We start from the raw sequence: 19,061 nt of genomic DNA, 5'->3' as shown, positions 1-19,061 counted from the left end.
GCTAGCCACGGTGGTTCATACCTGTAATGCCAGCACTTTGGGAGGCCAAGGCGGGAGGCTCGCTTGAGGCCAGGAGTTTGAGACCCCTTGCAAAAAAAGTGAGACCCCCATCTCTACAAAAAAGTACAAAATCAGCTGGGCCTGTAGTCCCAGTTACTTGGGAGGCTATGGTAGGAGGATTGCTTGAGCTTGGGAGGTCAAGGCTGCAGTAAGCTGGGATTGTGTCACTGCACTCCAGCCTGGGCAACAGAGTGCGTCTGTCTCAAAAAAAAAAAAAAATTTTTTTTAAATGGACATGAAGGTAAAAGATGGATTAACAATGGAGTAAGTCTGAAATATTCATAATAAAATTGATTGTTGCACAGTCAATAAATGTATTTGTCAAAATAAAGAAAAATGCTTATTATGTGTTCTGACATAATGATGTAACTTGAGGCTTGTGGAAATGTCTAAATGTTCTGCAAAAGCTTTTTTTTTTTTTTTTTTTTAAAAAAAAGGAAATTGGCCAGGTGCAGTGGCTCATACCTGTAATCCCAGCACTTTGGGAGGCTGAGGCAGGCAGATTGCTTGAGCCCAGGAGTTTGAGACCAGCCTGGGCAACATGGTAAAACCAGTCTCTACAAAAAATACAAAAATTAACTGGGCGGGTCTTGCCCACCTGTAGTCCCAGCTACTAGAAAGGCTGAGATGGGAGAATCACCTGGGCCTGGGAGGTCAAGGATGCAATGAGCCTTGTTTGAGTCACTGCACTCCAGCCTAAGCAAGATTAAGACCCCGTCTCAAAAAAAATAAATAAATAGAACAAAACAATAAAATATGGAGATTATTAAATTTGACAAGGACATCTCATTTTTCTAACTTAAAGGAAAAATAGTTTAGAAACTCATGTTTATTGGGAATTTATGCATCACACAACTAGCAGACTATGTAGTTTTGTCTTTAATACTTTATTGAATTTTATTTTATCCATTCCTCAGCAGGTCTGAATTATTGTGGGAGCCTTCCACATGCAGAAAAGTTTGTCTGTGGCAAAAGGATCCTTTAGGAATATGTAGACACATTGCTTTAGTCTGCTACCAGTCATTAGCCACATATGCTATATCACTCCTTTTCTCCAGTGTGCTGTTAATATCCTGTCTTTCCATCTTTAAAATGTTTTTAAAATTATGTAATGAATGGGTTTGCAGTTTCAGGAATTAGTGACATTCAGGGATGTGGCCATAGACTTCTCTCAGCAGGAGTGGGAATACCTGGACCCTAATCAGAGGGACTTATACAGGGATGTGATGTTGGAGAACTACAGAAACCTGGTCTCACTGGGTAAGTTTATTTGCCTCAAGTAATTTAAAATGTGATCTGTGATATGTTACCTTTCAATGCAGTGAATTTCAAGGCTGTATTTTATATAGTTGAAGTTCTTCCTGTTCTTAGAGGAAGATTTCAGCTCCGCCTGTTTGACAATGGCTGTGCCACCAAACACCATCATTTTCTTCATCCTTTAGAGATAGTCACATATTCTCCTGCCCCTTATGATTGCCTCCTTTCCTTAATATCCAAGGGGCTGTGTTAAAATTGTATATTATTATTATAAAATTATATATTATTAGTCCATGAATAACCATTGTCCAGGAATCCTGGTTTCCCATTGTGTGTATTTCCAGAATTCCTATAGATATGCTGTGTCATCATCTGATCCACCTGCAGAGACAACAGATGCAGATTCATGATTTACTCTGAGTATAAGAAGAACCCCTGTGACTTACATAGTGCTGGATTAGATGAACAATATTTGTTGAAAACTGAAGAGTCCACATTTCATTTCCTGTAGCCAATTTGTATGATTTATTGTTGAAAGTTATAATTCATGAACTTTGCATTGAGTTTGAATGAAGATTTTATATATCAGTCGGGATGCTTTTTTTTAATCTCATACAGAAATAATAAGATAATCATAATTGGTACAACTGTGGTCATTATGTCCCCAGCCACTCTTCAGAAGGGAGGGAAATATATATATATATAAAATAACTTAATCCTCATATAACTGTGTGTTAGTATTATTGTTATTATCTTATTTATTTATTTATTTACTTATTTATTTTGAGACTGGGTCTTGCTCTGTTGCCCAGGCTGGAGTGCAGTGGTGCAATCATAGCTCACTGTAGCCTTGACCTCCTGGGCTCAAGTGATCCTCCTGCCTCAGCCTCCTGAGTAGCTGGGACTATAGATGCACCACCCTGCCTGACTAATTTTTTGTAGAGATGAGGTCTCGCTGTGTTGCCCAGGTTGGTCTCAAACTCCTCGTCTCAGTGATCCTCCCACCTCAACCTTCCAAAATGCTGGGATTACAGGCGTGAACCGCTGCGCCTAGCCAATAGTAGTAGTATTATGCCCAGTTTATTTGCCAAATTGGAATAATGAGTTGAAGTCACATGGCCAAAGTCACAAGGTTGGTAGATTTAAGAGGAATAATTTGTGCCCCAGCCTTCTGGCTCTAGAGAACTTCACAGCTATTTTGGGGTAGTAATATTTGGAAATAGACAATTTATAAGGTCACAGGTAAAACTTTCTCCTAAGAGACCAAGCGTGTATGAGTTTACATTAAAATAAGGTTTTACTGTACCTGCTTCATTTCTTTAATCATCTCTCCCCTCTTTTATTTGAAGTCCTTAGTTCATTATAAATTTAACCAAAGCTCAAAGGTTTCTGTTACTTTTGTTTTTATTTTTATAACATGTGGCATTTCTTTTCTTATAAGGAGGACATTCCATTTCTAAACCAGTTGTGGTGGACTTACTGGAGCAAGGAAAAGAGCCCTGGATGATTTTGAGGGAAGAAACACAGTTCACAGGTAAGGAAGGCAGGGGACACCATCAGGGCCAGCCACAGCCCATGTGGTAAGAGAAAGGAGACACTTTTGTGTCACTTTGTTTGTGAAGCCCTCCTAGGCACCCAGACTTGTGGAGCAAAGGCCTACAACCTGGTGGGGAATAAAGATCGCAGCATAAGCTATAGAAGAAGCTTCAACTTTACCCCATTTACCAACCACCTTATTTCTTTTCTATTTCAAACCCGTTTTCAGTGATGGGTGCTTTCTTTTTTCTTTTCTTTTCTTTTTTTCCAAGACAGAGTCTTGCTCTGTCACCGAGGCCGGAGTACAGTGGCTTGATCTCCACTCACTGCAACCTCCGCCTCCTGGGTTCAAGCAATTCTCCCACCTCAGCCTCCCGAGTAGCTGGGATTACAGACGTGTGCCACCACCCCCGGCTAATTTTTGTATTTTTAGTAGAGACAGGGTTTCACCATGTTGGCCAGGCTGGTCTCGAACTCCTGACCTCGTGATCTGCACGCCTCAGCCTCCCAAAGTGCTGGGATTACAGGTGTGAGCCACTACACCCAGCCTCTTTTCTTGAGTGCAATATTTTACCTGTGTTTTGGACTCAGCTGTTTTTCCGGCTCCCCTTTTGCACACACGCACACACACAACACACATATCAATGTAGTGATCATGAGCAAGACATGTAAGGTCCTTATCCTCATGGAAGTTTACATTGTACTAAAGAACACATAAAAATAATCAGGTAGGCCGGGCGCAGTGGCTCATACCTGTAATCCCAACACTTTGGGAGGCTGAGGCAGGTGGATCATGATGTCAGGAGTTCAAGACCAGCCTGACCGATCTTGAATGGTGAAACCCCGTCTCTACCAAAAATACAAAAATTAGCTGGGCATGGTGGCAGGTGCCTGTAATCCCAGCTACTCGGGAGGCTGAGGCAGGAGAATTGCTTGAACCCAGGCGGCAGAGGTTGCAGTGAGCCGAGATCACACCTTTGCACTGCAGCCTGGGTAACAGAGTGAGACTCTGTCTCAAAAATAAAATAAAATAAACAGGCAAACAAATACTATTAGACAGTGGAATAAGCAATGGTAGAAAGTAAGCAGAGATTAGGCCGTTTTGGATGAGATTGCCTGGGACAGCTTCTTTGGGGCAGTAGTATTTGGAAAGAGACATGGTATAAGGTCACGGGCCATGTGTTTATCTGGGGAAGAATATTCCAAGCTGAATAATGAGCTTGGAAGGCTAAGGAGATGACTGGGGCAGTGAAGGGAAGGAATGTGGAGAGTCAAGGGAGGAGAATGGAGAGAGCTATGTGAGTTTGAGGAGCACCAAAGTAGACCAGAATAGAGATCCTAAGAGGAGAGTGACAAGAAATGAGGTCACACTGTTAGGAGGAGTCAGATCATATGAGGTATTGTTGAATTTGAATTGTTGGGAATACGAAGGATTAGAAACGATGTAATTGTTTTCAAGGCATTTTTGAAAACATCAGATTCAGAGAACAACATATAACAAATGCGTAGCTTACTGAGTCTTATAAGTTAAACAATTATGTCACCACAGCTGGGTCAGGAGTTAAAACTTTAAAACATTTTTTTATTTTAATATAATTTTAGAGTTACAGAAAGGTTATAATAATGGCATACAAGATTCTTTTATACACTCCAAGCAGTATTTCTAAACAAGGAGATAGTTTCTAGTTAATTCTGAAGTCCTCCACATGTCTCCAACCAGTCACAATCTTCTTCCTCCTGCTAAGTGTAACCACTGTTCTGATTTTAATGGTAATAAGTTCCTTCCTTTTATTCTTTCTCCAATTTCAAGTCTTTTTAAGTTTTCACAAGTCTCTAAGTTTTGTCTTCATCTTTCTTTGTGTTCCTAACCCCTTATTTGCTGAAGAAAACATCTTCCATTCTAGATTTTGCTGATGCCATCCCTGAGATTTGCTTAAATATGTTCTCTGACCCCTCTATATCCTCTAATTAAGTAGAGGGATCAAGAGGCTTATGTGTCTGAGTCCAGAGCTCACACTGCTCACTGCACAACAACCAGTAAGTCAAGAGACAAGGTGTTGGGGCGAGGAACTTTATACTTCAGAGAGCCAGCAAACGGAGAAGATGGCAGATTAATGTCCTAAAGAACCATCTTAAAAGGCATGAATCTCATGCCGTTTTTTATGTTGGGCAAAGGGGAACAAGGAGGAGGTTGAGGTCAGGAGGTGACTGGCGACTACAGATATCTGGGTGTCAGCAGGGGTCCGAGAAGGCTGCACAACGTTGTCCTCGGTCAGGTCACAATGCTCCTGTAAATCTTTAACATAACGTTGTTACTTGTATGTACACCCTCCCTGTCTCCTTGGGAATTATTAATAGTTTTGGAAAGGGATTATTATCCTTGCTTTAAAGTTATACTATAAACTAAATCCTCCCATTGTTAACTTGGCCAGCGTGCAGGAATGAGCAAACGCTATTAGCTTGTGAGGTTAGAAGTAAGGTGGAGTCAGCTATGCCAGATTTATCTCACTGTTACACTTAGTCGATTTTGATTCAATTTATTTTATTTATTTTTTTGCAAGACAACTTCCTGGGCAGTATTGTATGCATCATATGTTGGCACTTTTCCTGCTCCCCTCACACCAGAGAGAACTGGGCTTACGGTTTACTGTGTTAAAGGAAAACACCACCTCTAAAGAGCTTTATTTAGTGTCTCAGGGGCGGGAGGGCAAGGATGGCTTTTACTGAGAATTAAAAGTGTGGTTTAAGGCTGATCTTCATGCGGGGACTTGATTAGGATTAGGTAAAGATGACAATACCACAGTGGAGAATTAGTGGAAACAGCTAGGTTAGAATTTTGAGGTTAGGAACTGAAAATTTTCTAGAGTACAAACTGTTGATGTTTGCCATTTAGGAGTTAATGGATCTCTGGGCTGGGCGCGGTGGCTCGCGCCTGTAATCCCAGCACTTTAGGAGGCCAAGGCAGGTGGATCACGAGGTCAGGAGATCGAGACCATCCCGGCGAACACTATGAAACCCCATCTCTACTAAAAACACAAAAAAATTAGCCGGGCATGGTGGTGGGCGCCTGTAGTCCCAGCTACTGGGAAAGCTGAGGCAGGAGAATGGTGTGAACCCGGGAGGCGAAGCGTGCAGTGAGGTGAGATCGCGCCACTGCACTCCAGCCTGGGCGACAGAGTGAGACTCCGTCTCACAAAAAAAAAAAAAAGAGTTGGTGGATCTTTCAGGAATTTCCAGTAATGAACAATGAACAATGAAGCCATTTGCCTATGCAAGAAACTTCCAGAACAGTATAATTGTGCTGAGGAAAACAGTGGGATAGTGACATCATGTTTATGTAGACAGTAAGCTACCTGTGGGGGGATTGGTAGGGCCACTTCTGTGTTTTAAGGCTGAGTGTGGGAGTGAATGGTTTAGGTTCTCAGCATAAACTTTCTGGTTGTCTCTCTTTCTGTGATTTTTAGCAAGCATTTATGCTCAGTGCCTGGATGTATTAATTCATCAGACATTCTAAAACAGCCATATTCTAATTCTAACATTTATTTTTTGTTTATTATGTACAAATATAAACAATTTCTTACATCACCTACTATTTGGTAACTACTGATACCATTTGTAAAATAAAGACTAGATCAATGTTTGGTCTTTCTCTTTCTCTTTTCTTTTGTTTTTTGTTTTGAGATGGAGTTTCGCTCTTGTCGCCCAGGCTGAAGTGCAATGGCACGATCTTGGCTCACTGCAACCCGCATCTCCTGGGTTCAAGCCATTCTCCTGCTTCAGGCTCCCAAGTAGCTGTGATCACAGGCACGTGCCACCATGCCCAGCTAATTTTTATATCTTTAGTAGAGACGGGGTTTCACCATGTTGTCCAGGCTGGTCTCAAACTCCTGACCTCAGATGATCCACCCGACTCGGCTTCCCAAAGTGTTAGGATTACAGGCATGTGCCACCATGCCTGGCCCCTAGGATCCTTCTTATGTGACTAGATAGTTTTCCTTTTAGTTTTAGGGTTTTTTTTTTTTTTAAGGCGGAGTTTTGCTCTTGTTGCCCAGGCTGGAGTGCAGTGGTGCAATCTCAGCTCACCGTGATCTCAGCCCACCGCAACCTCTGCCTCCCAGGTTCAGGCGATTCTCCTGCCTCAGCCTCCTGAGTAGCTGGGATTACAGGCATGCGCCACCACGCCTGGCTAATTTTGTTTTAGTAGAGACGGGGTTTTACCATGTTGGTCAGGCTGGTCTTGAACTCCCGACCTCAGGTGATCCGCCCACCTCAGCCTCCCAAAGTGCTGGGATTACAGGCATGAACCACTGCACCCAGCCTTAGACAGTTATTTTATTGCCAGTTTTTTCCCATCTGATATGACAAAGTGTTCCAGGCTTATCTTGTACATTTCCTGTACCAAGCTTTTAGCCATAAGTTTGTGAACTGTTGGGTTCTTTTAGTGGGAAATGGTATTTCAAGGCCACAGTCTAGCCGCTAGAAGTGCCCATTTTTCTGGGTTGAAGATTGTTATAGGCTTTTTACTAGCTAAAGATAGAAAAATCCGTAAGTGACCGGGCGTGGTGGCTCATGCCTGTAATCCCAGCACTTTGGGAGACCTAGGTGGATGGATCACCGGAGGTCAGGAGTTCAAGACCAGCCTGGCCAACATGGTGAAAAGCCACCTCTACTAAAAATACAAAAATTAGCCAGGCATTGGGGCAGGTGCCTGTAATTCGAGCTACTGGGGAGGCTGAGGCAGGAATATCACTTGAATCTAGGAGGCAGAGGTTGCAGTGAGCAGAGATCATGCCACTGTACTCCAGCCTGGGCGACAAGAGGGAAACTCTGTCTCAAAAAAAAAAAAAAAAAAATCTGTAAGTATACATGTATGTGTTACATATTTACATAAAAATAAATTACCAATTACCTAATGAGTTTATATGGCAACTTCCTGGCCAAACTTAGAACTAAATGGTGTTTAATTGAAATTTTCTGTCTTTGATCTGTATCTCTTTTGCTCAGTACCAATTCTCCAATACTCCAGTGATGATAAAATTAAAATACCATGCAAGTATTCATTTCCTTTATTCTTTTTTTTTTTTTTTTTTTTTTTTGAGACAGAGTTTCACTCTGGTTGCCTGGGCTGGAGTGCAGTGGTGCAATCTCGGCTTACTGCAACCTCCACCTCCCAGGTTCAAGCGATTCTCCTGCCTCAGCCTCCAAATAGCCGGGATTACAGGCATGCGCTGCCACACCCAGCTAATTTTGTATTTTTAGTAGAAACAGGGTTTCTCCATGTTGGTCAGGCTGGTCTCAAACTCCCGACTTCAGGTGATCCACCCACCTTGGCCTCCCAAAGTTCTGGGATTACAGGCATGAGCCACCATGCCCAGCCACTTCCTTTATTCTTTATGACATGTGAAACATTCTCAGAACATTAATAACAGCTTTACTACCAAAATGATTACTGAAAACAGTTATGTTTTTTAGTATGTCCAGTCTCCTCCCAATTTTTAGTTTTACTGTAATCATATTTTTAAATATATAGTCATTGCATCATATACTTCCTCTCTTATGACTGATATTTACTCTTTTTTTTGAGACAGTCTCGGCCGGGCGCGGTGGCTCAAGCCTGTAATCCCAGCACTTTGGGAGGCTGAGACGGGTGGATCACGAGGTCAGAAGATCGAGACCATCCTGGCTAACACGGTGAAACTCCGTCTCTACTAAAAAATACAAAAAACTAGCCGGGCGAGGTGGCGGGCGCCTGTAGTCCCAGCTACTCGGGAGGCTGAGGCAGGAGAATGGCGTGAACCCGGGAGGCGGGGCTTGCAGTGAGCTGAGATCCGGCCACTGCACTCCAGCCTGGGCGACAGAGCAAGACTCCGTCTCAAAAAAAAAAAAAAAAGAAAAGAGACAGTCTCACTCTATCGCCCAGGCTGGAGTGCATGGTGCATGGCCCGCTCTTGGCTCACTGCAACCTCCGCCTTCTAGTTTCAAGTGATCTTCCTGCCTCAGCCTCCCAAATAGCTGGGATTACAAGTGTGCGCCACCATGCCTGGCTAATTTTTGTATTTTACAAAATCCAAAGGCTGGTCTCGAACTCCTGACCTCAAGTGATCTGCCTGCCACAGCCTCCCAAAGTCCTCGGATTACAGTTGTGAGCCACAGTGCCTGGCCCTGATATTTACTCTTAACCTAAATACACATCTTTAAGTTTGTAGTTGTTGCTGTATTTAGTGCTCAGCACCGTGTGGTGTGGCTGCAGTGATTCATGCACGTGAGACTCAGCCTTCCAGGAGCTCTCTTTTCCACAGGTGCTAGAGCTCAAGTGCTAGGAGGTAAGATCCACACGGCGAGTGTGGGGCCTCCCCTGACTTAAGAAGACTGGCTTGGTCGGGCGCGGTGACTCACGCCTGTAATCCCAGCACTTTGGGAGGCTGAGGCGGGTGGATTGCTTGAGGTCAGGAGTTCAAGAGCAGCCTGGCCAACATGGTGAAACCCCATCTCTACCAAAAATATAAAAAATTAGCCGGGCCTGTAATCTCAGCTACTTGAGAGGCTGAGGCAGGAGAATCTCTTGAACTAGGGAGTCAGAGGTTGCAGTGAGCTGAGATCGCACCACTGCACTCCAGCCTGGGTGACAGAACGAGATTCTGTCTCAAAAAACAAAAAAAACCTGGCTCCATAGGTTGGTACAATATCTGGTGTGAGGATTCTCTAGGCATAGCTTCCAGGGTCTTTCAAGGACATGAACCCTTTTAAAAAGAAATGTTGTAGTCAAATAAACCCCATATATGGTGTTCTCTTTATCTAGCCCCTAGTCCACAATCTCAGGTGCAACTTGCCTATCAGGGTCATTGTTACCATAAATAATGAAACTTAATTAACATAGTCAACACATTCCGTTTTTAGGGAAGCAGAGTTAGAGAGTTAGCCTGAGAGTACATCCTCATGCAGAATGGGATTCCCATTTTGTTTAATGTTTAATAACAGAACATTAAAAAATGTTTTGTTAACCCTTTGCCCACATTACCCTAGTGATTTCACAATACTCTAAGAATATAATCAAATATACAGTCCACATCCAAATTTCTCCCAACTATCCCAATAATGTCCTTTTATAAATTTTAAAATCTAGGATCAACTCAAAGAACATCTGTCATACTTACTCACCAAATCTATTTATTATCCTTTAATTCAGAGCATCTTCCTTCATGAAATTGACATCTTTGCAAAGTCCAGTCCACTTGATTTCTTTTTAGAATGTCCTACAATCTGCAATGTTTTGTCACTTCCTTATGATTAAATTCAAGCCAAACATATTTTGTAAAATTGCCCCCAGGTGATGTTCTATTCCTCCCATTGTATCACATGAGGAGACTATGATAGTTTGTTCCACTGGCAATGCTAATATGATAATTTGGTGGAATAAGAATTTGTGCCTTAGGCAATGCTAATATGATATAACTTGTTTGAGATGCTTTCCATAATTGTATCTGTCCGGGCCAAGGAAAAACTTCTTTTTCACCCTCTGAAGTTTCACTGAAAATCACTGACAAAAGGCAGATTGAGGAGAAAAGGCATACAAATTGATCTAATCATACTTTTTCATGACACAGGAGCCTTTAGAAAGAAGATCCAAAGATTCAGGGGAAATTACCTATTTTTATGCTTAGATTTAACGAAGTATGGACTGCTATGTAGAAACAGGATTGGACAAAAAGGATGTGATCTAATGCTAATAGTCTGAGTAGGGAAACCCAGCAATGCCTGTTTGTCTAGATTCTTCTTGGCCTCTCAGAACACGTATTCCTTCCTTCTAGAACGGGTGACCCTCTCTGGAATGGGGGTCTTGTGACCAACAGTCAAACAAAGTAAGCCACGTAATTTTTTATGGCCAGTTTTTACCCAAAAAGGTGGGGGAAAGTTAGAGTAATATTTTTAGGTTTTATGAATAGCTTTGGGGACAAGGGGTTCTGGTTTCCATGACTTGCCTTGGAGAAGAGGCTATGGTTAGCCTCGGGAGAGAATGGGACTGAGAGACAGGAGGGCAAGAGAAGGTCCGAGAAAAAACTTTTGCTTCTGAGGATGCTTTTGCAGACTTCATTTTGTGGTATTATTTTGTGAGTCCCAGGAAAACAATATAGATATCCTATTTCTCCTCCAACTTTTACAGTCCCCCATCCCTGCCCCAGATTTTAGCTTCCAACAGTAGATTTTGCTTATACCAGTTCTTTTTTTTTTTTCGAGACAGAGTCTCACTTTGTCACCCAGGCTAGAGTGCAGGTGCAGTGGTGCTATCTTGGCTCACTGCCACCTCCGCCTCTCAGGCTCAGTCTGGGATTACAGGCGCTATAGCTAGGATTACAGGCGTATGCCACCACGTCTAGCTAATTTTTGTATTTTTAGTAGAGATGGGTTTTTACCATGTTGGCCAGGCTGGTCTTGAGCCCCTGACCTCAGGTCATCCACCCGCCTCAGCCTCCCAAAAGTGCTGGGATTACAGGTGTGAGCCACTGTACCCGGCCTGCTTGCACCCATCTTTAATGCAACATTTGCCTACTGATGATTTTGTGTTAACCTCCTACATTTATTAGCTGGAATCTTTTTTTTTTTTTTTTTTTTTTTTGAGACAGAGTCTCGCTCTGTCGCCCAGGCTGGAGTGCAGTGGTGCGATCTCGGCTCACTGCAACCTCCGCCTCCCAGGCTGACGCCATTCTCCTGCCTCAGCCTCCCGAGCAGCTGGGACTACAGGCGCCCGCCACCACGCCCAGCTAATTTTTTTGTGTTTTTTCTCCTGACCTCGTGATCCGCCTGCCTCGGCCTCCCAAAGTGCTGGGATTACAGGCGTGAGCCACCACGCCCGGCCTTTTTTTTTTTTTTTTTTTTGAGATAGAGTCTCACTCTGTTGCCCAGGCTGGAATGCAGTGGCACGATCTCGGCTCACTGCAACCTCTGCCTTCTGGGTTCAAGTGATTCTCCTGCCTCAGCCTCCTGAGTAGCTGGAATTGCAGGCATGCACCACCACGCCTGGCTAATTTTTGTATTTTTAGTAGAGATGGGGTTTCACCATGTTGGTCAGGCTGATCTCAAACTCCTGACCTCGTGATCTGCCCACCTCAACCTCCAAAAGTGCTGGGATTACAGGTGTGAGCCACCGTGCCTGGCCCATTAGCTGGAATTCTTCTGTAAGAAGGAATACTCCCTTATTCCTCTATTTATTCAATTATTTATATCAATATGGACTCATAGATATTTATTCCATGAGTTATAATCCAGTACTATCCTTAGTTATTTTTCTTCTGCTTTGGCCACTTGGAGCTCTTTCAAGTTGGCTCCTGTGCCTTTTCAACCTACCCCCATCCTTTGGTGAGGATTTCTTATTTTCTGGCACTACAAGCTGTTAATCTAGGATTATCTTATGTTTTATCTGCCATAGCCCTGGAATCAGCCACTTCTGTATGGAGCACCAGTTCCTTTTATTGGGAATGCCATTTAGAAATCCAGATCTAGGCTTAGGTATGCTAATTGCCCCTGGACCCTCTTAGTGCTAGGCCCTCTTAACTCAGAGAAACTGGTAGCTGTGTATGTATGTGTAGCAATGTGGCCAATCACTCTGGAGTATCTTCCTGTTCTTTCAAAGCTGCAACACCAGAACAAGCTTTATACGAATTTGAAAACTCCAAATCACATGTGTGAACAATGTCAGTCTTCATAGTTTGCATTTCTTATCAATGAAGCTGAGAAAAATAATTTTCTCCATTTCATCCTGTCCAAATTTTACATATACTAAAGGAATTGCCACGCTGGCAGTAATGTCTAATCATTTATCCAGTTGTAGTGAAAATGAACAAAGACCAGTGAAGGTTGATATGCCTTATTAAATTAGGATAAAGAAACCAGCAATGTAAGTTTTATATTCTAACTTAAACTATAATTTTTTAAAAGAAATTTGAAAGATGATAGTTTTTAAAAACCCTTAAAACTAAATCTATGATTATAGTTTATTAAGTTTTTCTAAACTTTTCAGTTACAGTTAAATTTCAGGTCAATTAAAATAGAGTTCTTTTACTTGTTGTAAAAGAAATTGTTCTCTGGTGTTGCTATAAATTTCTAATGGTGCTATGTTCTTGTCAGAGATTAAGAACTCGTATAACATATAATTCTATAATATGTAATTGTATACTTCTATATTGTGTGATTCATTATTTTGTTTGTTTGTTTATTAGTAATGGGGGTCTCACTAGGTTGCTCAGCTGGTCTCTAACTCCTGGGCTCAAGCAGTCCTCCTGCCTTGGCTTCCCAAAGAACTGAAAATAGAGGTGTGAGCCACCTTGCTCAGCTTGTAATTAGTTATTATTGATATATTAGAAAGCAACTGATTTTTGTCTGAAAATATCAGCCTTCCTGATATATCTTTCATTATTCTGGTACTTTGTATTATTCTGAGTTGGACTTACTTGTTATATGTTTATGTTGTTTCAAAATATTTATTTTTCTACATTTAACAACATTTTTCATAAGTTATTTCCTAGGGTGTCTATATACTGTTGACTTCCAAGAATTACCAGACATTTCTGTTCATCTAGCAAAGCTAAACTTATTAGATTTATTGCAAAAAAGGGAGAACAACCTCTTGAAAGAGTAGCAGTAGTATCTTAAAATAAGAAACCAGGAAAGTTACTTATCAGGTTTTAGAACGAGACTGGGTAACTTTTTTTCCTTTTTTTTTTTTTTTTTTTTTGAGACGGAGTCTTGCTCTGTTGCAAGGCTGGAGTGCAGTGGCCGGATCTCAGCTCACTGCAACCTCCGCCTCCCAGGTTCAAGCAATTCTCCTGCCACAGCCTCCCGAGTAGCTGGGATTACAGGCACCCACCACCACGCCTGGCTAATTTTTGTATTTTTAGTAGAGACGCGGTTTCACCACATTGGCCAGGCTGGTCTGGAACACCTTACCTCAGGTGATCCACCTGCCCCTGCCTCTGTCTCCCAAAGTGCTTGGATTATAGGCATGAGCCACCACGCCCAGCCTCTTTGTTTTTTTTTTTAAAAACGTGCTCCACCGAAAAGTAGCCACTGGGTTTTTTATATATATATAAAATGTATATAAAATATATATATGTATATTACCCGGCCTGCAACTGGGTAATTTTTAAGGCAGGTTTTGCAAAACAGAGCGAACTAGTTGGGATGGGGCTGAGTTTATGACATCGTAATTTTAGTGTAGGCCGGGCACGGTGGCTCACACCTGTAATCCCAGCACTTTGAGAGGCTGAAGCGGGCGGCTCATGAGGTCAGGAGATCAAGACCACCCTAGCTAACACGGTGAAACCCCGTCTCTACTAAAAATACAAAAAATTTGCCGGGTATGGTGGCCGGCACCTGTAGTCCCAGCTACTCAGGAGGCTGAGGCAGCAGAATGGCGTGAACCCAGGAGGTGGAGCTTGCAGTGAGCCGAGATGGCGCCACTGCATTCCAGCCTGGGCGACAGAGCTAGACTTCATCTCAAAAATAAATAAATAAATAAATAAATAAATAAATAAATAAAATAGATTTATTCCATTGATTCGAGACTGTCATTCTTTACCTCTAATTAGTTACTTTTTATTTTTAGAAATCTTTTCGTTCTTGTTTCAAGATTGATTTGATAGTAGGTGTTATGTTGTGTGGCTGTTCCTAACTTTTAAATTCATTGTTATTTCATTGTTTAATGTTATGGAATGCCATTTGGTCTGTTTTGTAATTTGTGCCCTTAATTCCAAAGTTTTTGATACCAAGATTAAGATACCTTTTTTTAACCTTTGCCTTCTACTCAGGAGGCTGAGATGGGAGGATGACTTGAGCCCTGAAGGTTGAGGCTGCAGTGAGCTATGATCATGCCACTGTACTCCAACCTAGGGAACAGAGCAAAATCCCCATCTCAGAAAAAAAGAGAAAAGAAACCTCATACACCTTGCCAGTCATTCCCTGTCCTCCCACTCTCAGCCTCTGGCAACCATTAATCTCCTCTGATATCTATAGATTTGCCTATTCTGCATATAAAAAAAGAATCAAGCAACATGTGGCCTTTTGTGAATGACTTTATTTCACTTAGCATGTTTTTGAGTTTCATCAATATAATAGGAGGTGTCAATACTCATTCTTTTTTTATGGCTGAATAATATTCTATTCCATTCTATTATTTCTTTTGTTGCTGTGCTTTTGATATTATTATCTAGGAAACTTTTGTAATCCAAGGTTATGATGATTTACTTCTATGTTATCTTCTATTTTAGTAGTTTTAGCTCTTACTTTTAAGTCTTTGATCCACATTGAGTTAATTTTCATATGTGATATAAAGGGTAGATGCCCAGCTTCATTCTTTTGCATGGGAATATCCAGTTGTGCTAGCACTATTGCTAAAGAGACTCCTTTGAATTTTGTTGGCACCCTTTTTGATAATGAATTAATCATAAATTTGAGATATATGTACCTGTGTGTGTGTATATATATATATGCGTATATACACACACTTTCTGTCAGTACTATATACTACTTGATTTACTGTAGCATTATAAAAAGTTTTGAAGTCACAAAGTATGAGTACTGATACTTGATTCTTGTCTTTCAAGATTGTTTTGGCTATTCTGAGTCTTCTGTATTCGCATATGAATTCAGCTTGTCATTTTCCACAAGAAAAAGGCCGTTGACTTTTTTTTTTTTTTGGAGACTGAGTCTTGCTCTGTCACCGGGGGTTGGAGTACAGTAGTGTGATCTTGGCTTACTGCTGTAATTCTCCTGTCTCAGAGTCCCAAAGTGCTGGGATTACAGGCATTAGCCACCGCGCCTGGCTAAGGTATGTTTTTTAAATATATATATAAATACTCTTTCATATGGAGGTGGTTTCCTTTTTTATACAATTGCTAAAACTCTTCTTAGGAATCATTCTTTCTGCATTTATTGACATAATTCATACGATTTTTTTCCTCCATTATTCTGTACTGTGTTGAATTCTATTACTCGACTAACCTTGCATGCTGTAATCCAATTTGGTCATCATGTGTTGATATTTTATCTCTTTTCAATTATATCTGAACTTTTAATGTTTTCTTTAGGTTTCATGAATGGGATTGGATTGTAATTTGTTTTTTTTTTCATTGTCCTTCCTAACGCTGGAATGCTGGGCCCAGTGGCTCATGCCTGTAATCCCAGCACTTTGGGAGGCCGAGGCAGGTGGATCACTTGTGGTCAGAGTTTATGACCAGCCTGGCTAATGTGGAGAAACCCTGTCTCTACTAAAAGTACAAAAATTAGCGATGCATGGTGGCGTGCGCCTGCAACCTCAGCTACTCAGGAGGTTGAGGCAGGAGAACTGCTTGAACCCAGGAGGCAGAGGTTGCGGTGAGCCGAGATCGTACCGTTGCACCCCAGCCTGGGCAACAAAGGGAGACTCTATCTCAAAAAAATAAAAAATAAAAAATAAATAATGTTGGATGTAAGTGTTTCATTAGCTTCATACATGTGTTGTGTTGAGGGAATGTACCCTTTTACCCCCTCTTAGAGTCCGAAGAAACACTCCAGAAAAAAACATCTGAACCTTCAGTTTCCATTGTGCTTTTTAAAAACTGATGCAAATTACGTAATGCTTATAGAATTGTCCAAGTGTTCTGTGTGTTGATTTTGCAGTGGCTGCTTTTTAGAGTTTTATGCATTTCAAGCAAGTTAGTAACATGTTTTTATCATAATGCCATGTTATTGTGTTTGTGCAGTGTGGAGAGCTATAGCTGAGGTACCTGATAGCACTCCTAGGTTGGATATTGTAGCATTTACTTTTTTCTTCATCAGTGTTGAAAGAATTGCATCAGTAACATTAGTTTGAAATACAATATTTGCCATTGTGGCTCTTCTGTGGTATTTGTGAACTCTATTTTTTTTTTTTTAATTACTGGACTTTTGTCTTATTTTTGTTTATTTTATTGCACTTTTTCCAGCTTCTTGTGATGAATATATAGGTCATCAATTTTCAAGTTTTCTTCTTTTCTCATATGTATTTATATCTGCTTTATAAATTGTTTTTCTACTTCTTTCACTCTATCAAATATAAATGGATACAAACATGCTATTATTTAGTTCAAAATAATTTTATATGGGAATTTAGGTAATACCTCCTTAAATTCTGGGTTGCTTTTTCCTTCCTTTCCCCAGCTTTTTATTTTGAAAATCATCAAGCCAAGTGAGAATATTTTTAAAATATGTATTTGTGTATGTCTGTATGTGTATGTGTATAATATATAATATATATACAGTTAATTACCCTTCACGTAAATTCATCTTTGGTTATTAACATTTTGCCTTACTTTTTCTCTGTATATATGCACCTTTCTTCTTGGCTCACTTGATGGTAAGTAGCAGTTATCATTAAATTTCACCTCTTAACTATGTGCATCTTCTAAGAATAAAGACATTCTCCTTCAAAGTCACAATATTATTATAATAGTAATGTAGTCTTATCTACTATAGTCTATACTTACATTTGTTATACTGTTTCTAAAAATGTCATTTATAAAATCTTTCCAGGATCCATTGTGTATTCATACATTGCATTTAGGTCTTAGCCTTTTTTTTTTTTTTTTTTTTTTTTTGAGGCCGAGTCTCGCTCTGTTGCCCAGGCTGGAATGCAGTGGTGTGATCTCAGCTCACTGCAACCTCTGCTTCCTGGGTTCAAGTGATTCTCCTGCCTCAGCCTCCGAGTTAGCTGGTGGCACCCACCACCACACCTGGCTAATTTTTGTATTTTTAGTACAGATGGGGTTTCACCATATTGGCCAGGCTGCTCTCGAACTCCTGACCTTGTGATACGCCCGCCTTGGCCTCCCAAAGTGCTGGGATTAAGGCATGAGCCACCACGCCCAGCCAGATCTTAGGCTTTTTATCTTGGTGTTACCCTACTACATTTACCCCTTAGAGTTTGGTTTTTTTGAAGTGTCTACTCCAGTTTTCTTGTGGAATGTCAGGTTTATAGGTTTGAAGGTTTCCCCTCATGACTAGAGTAAGGTTAAACATTTTTTGCCAAGAATATTAAAGAAGTAGTGTGTAATGATCATTTTTGTTTGTTCTTTTCTCCACCAACCAAGCAAAGACCACTGGTAATTATCTTTGTTTACAATAACTTTTTAATTGTAGAATAATTTTAGATTTACAAAATTAACAGATTTACAAAGATAATACAGAGATTTCCTGTATACACCTCTCCTACTTTCCACCACCGTTAACATCTTACATGAAGTACATTTGTCAAAACTAGGAAACTGACATGAGACTCTTTATTGGGATTTCCTTCAGTTTTTCCATATAGCTCATATTTCTGTTCCAAGATGCATCCAGTCAGGGGCACCACATTGTATATATTTGTCTTATCTTCCAGTCTCTTCTGTTCTGTGACAGTTTTTTCAGCTTTGCTTTTCATGACTTTGACTGTCTTGACAGACCATGCCAGTAGTGTATCTCCCAGTCCAAGTCTTATTTTTCTTGTAATTTGACTGTCTTGACAGACCATGCCAGTAGTGTATCTCCCAGTCCAAGTCTTATTTTTCTTGTAATTAGGCTGGAAGTAGTAATTTTTAGAAAGACTGTAACAGAGGTGAAGTATGCTTTTCATCACATTACATGGGGGTACATGACATCACTGGTGATATTAACCTTTATCATTTGGCTAAAGTAGTGTCTGCCAGCTTTTTTCACTCCAAATGTACTATTTTTTCCTTTTCCATTCTCTATTCTTTAGAAACAACTTGTTAAGTCTAGCCCACCCTGGGAGCAGGTACACAGGAGTAGAAATTAAGCTTTACATTCCATAGAGTTTAATCTCTAATATCTAGAATTCTTCTATGAGAAATATTTGTTTCTTCTCATTTATACTTCTCATTTATAGACTCACGTATATTTGTTTTATACTTCAAGATATAATCAAATATTACATTATTTCTTTTGCCACCCATACTGTTTCAGCTTCAGACATTGATAGCTCTTTTAGATTGGTACCTGTGTTCATTTAATACCCTGATCCTTCTGTTTTTTGAGGACTTCTTTCCTGGTACTACCTTCAAGTTCATTTTGTTTTCTCCCTCCTGTGGTCCTGGAATCAGCTGTTTCTCCCGGGAGTGTGGTTCCTTTTAGTGGAGAATGGGATTTAAAAACCGAGGTCAGCTGGGCATGGTGGCTCACGCCTGTAATCCCAGCACTTT

General features: G+C 40.8%; 1 protein-coding gene across 14 annotated transcripts in view; it reads left to right on the top strand.

The window, feature by feature from the left end:
* Positions 1-19,061, top strand: part of ZNF573 (zinc finger protein 573) — a 49,210-nt gene that overhangs the window by 20,672 nt on the left and 9,477 nt on the right. For 5 of the 14 annotated variants that reach the window (XM_077982495.1, XM_077982487.1, XM_028840279.2 and 2 more), the window contains 2 exons: positions 1,188-1,320; positions 2,759-2,851. In XM_077982495.1, coding sequence (XP_077838621.1) covers positions 1,188-1,320; positions 2,759-2,851 — 226 coding nt within the window. Of the gene's footprint in view, positions 1-1,187; positions 1,321-2,259; positions 2,450-2,758; positions 2,852-19,061 lie in introns of all 14 variants that reach the window. The other 9 variants (XM_077982496.1, XM_077982491.1, XM_077982488.1 and 6 more) reach the window with 4 other exon arrangements.

The sequence above is a fragment of the Macaca mulatta genome, chromosome 19 (genome assembly GCF_049350105.2).
Source record: "Macaca mulatta isolate MMU2019108-1 chromosome 19, T2T-MMU8v2.0, whole genome shotgun sequence".
NCBI lineage: Eukaryota > Metazoa > Chordata > Mammalia > Primates > Cercopithecidae > Macaca > Macaca mulatta.
Note: the sequence above shows the minus strand (reverse complement) of the source record. Positions and strands in the feature narration are given on the sequence as shown.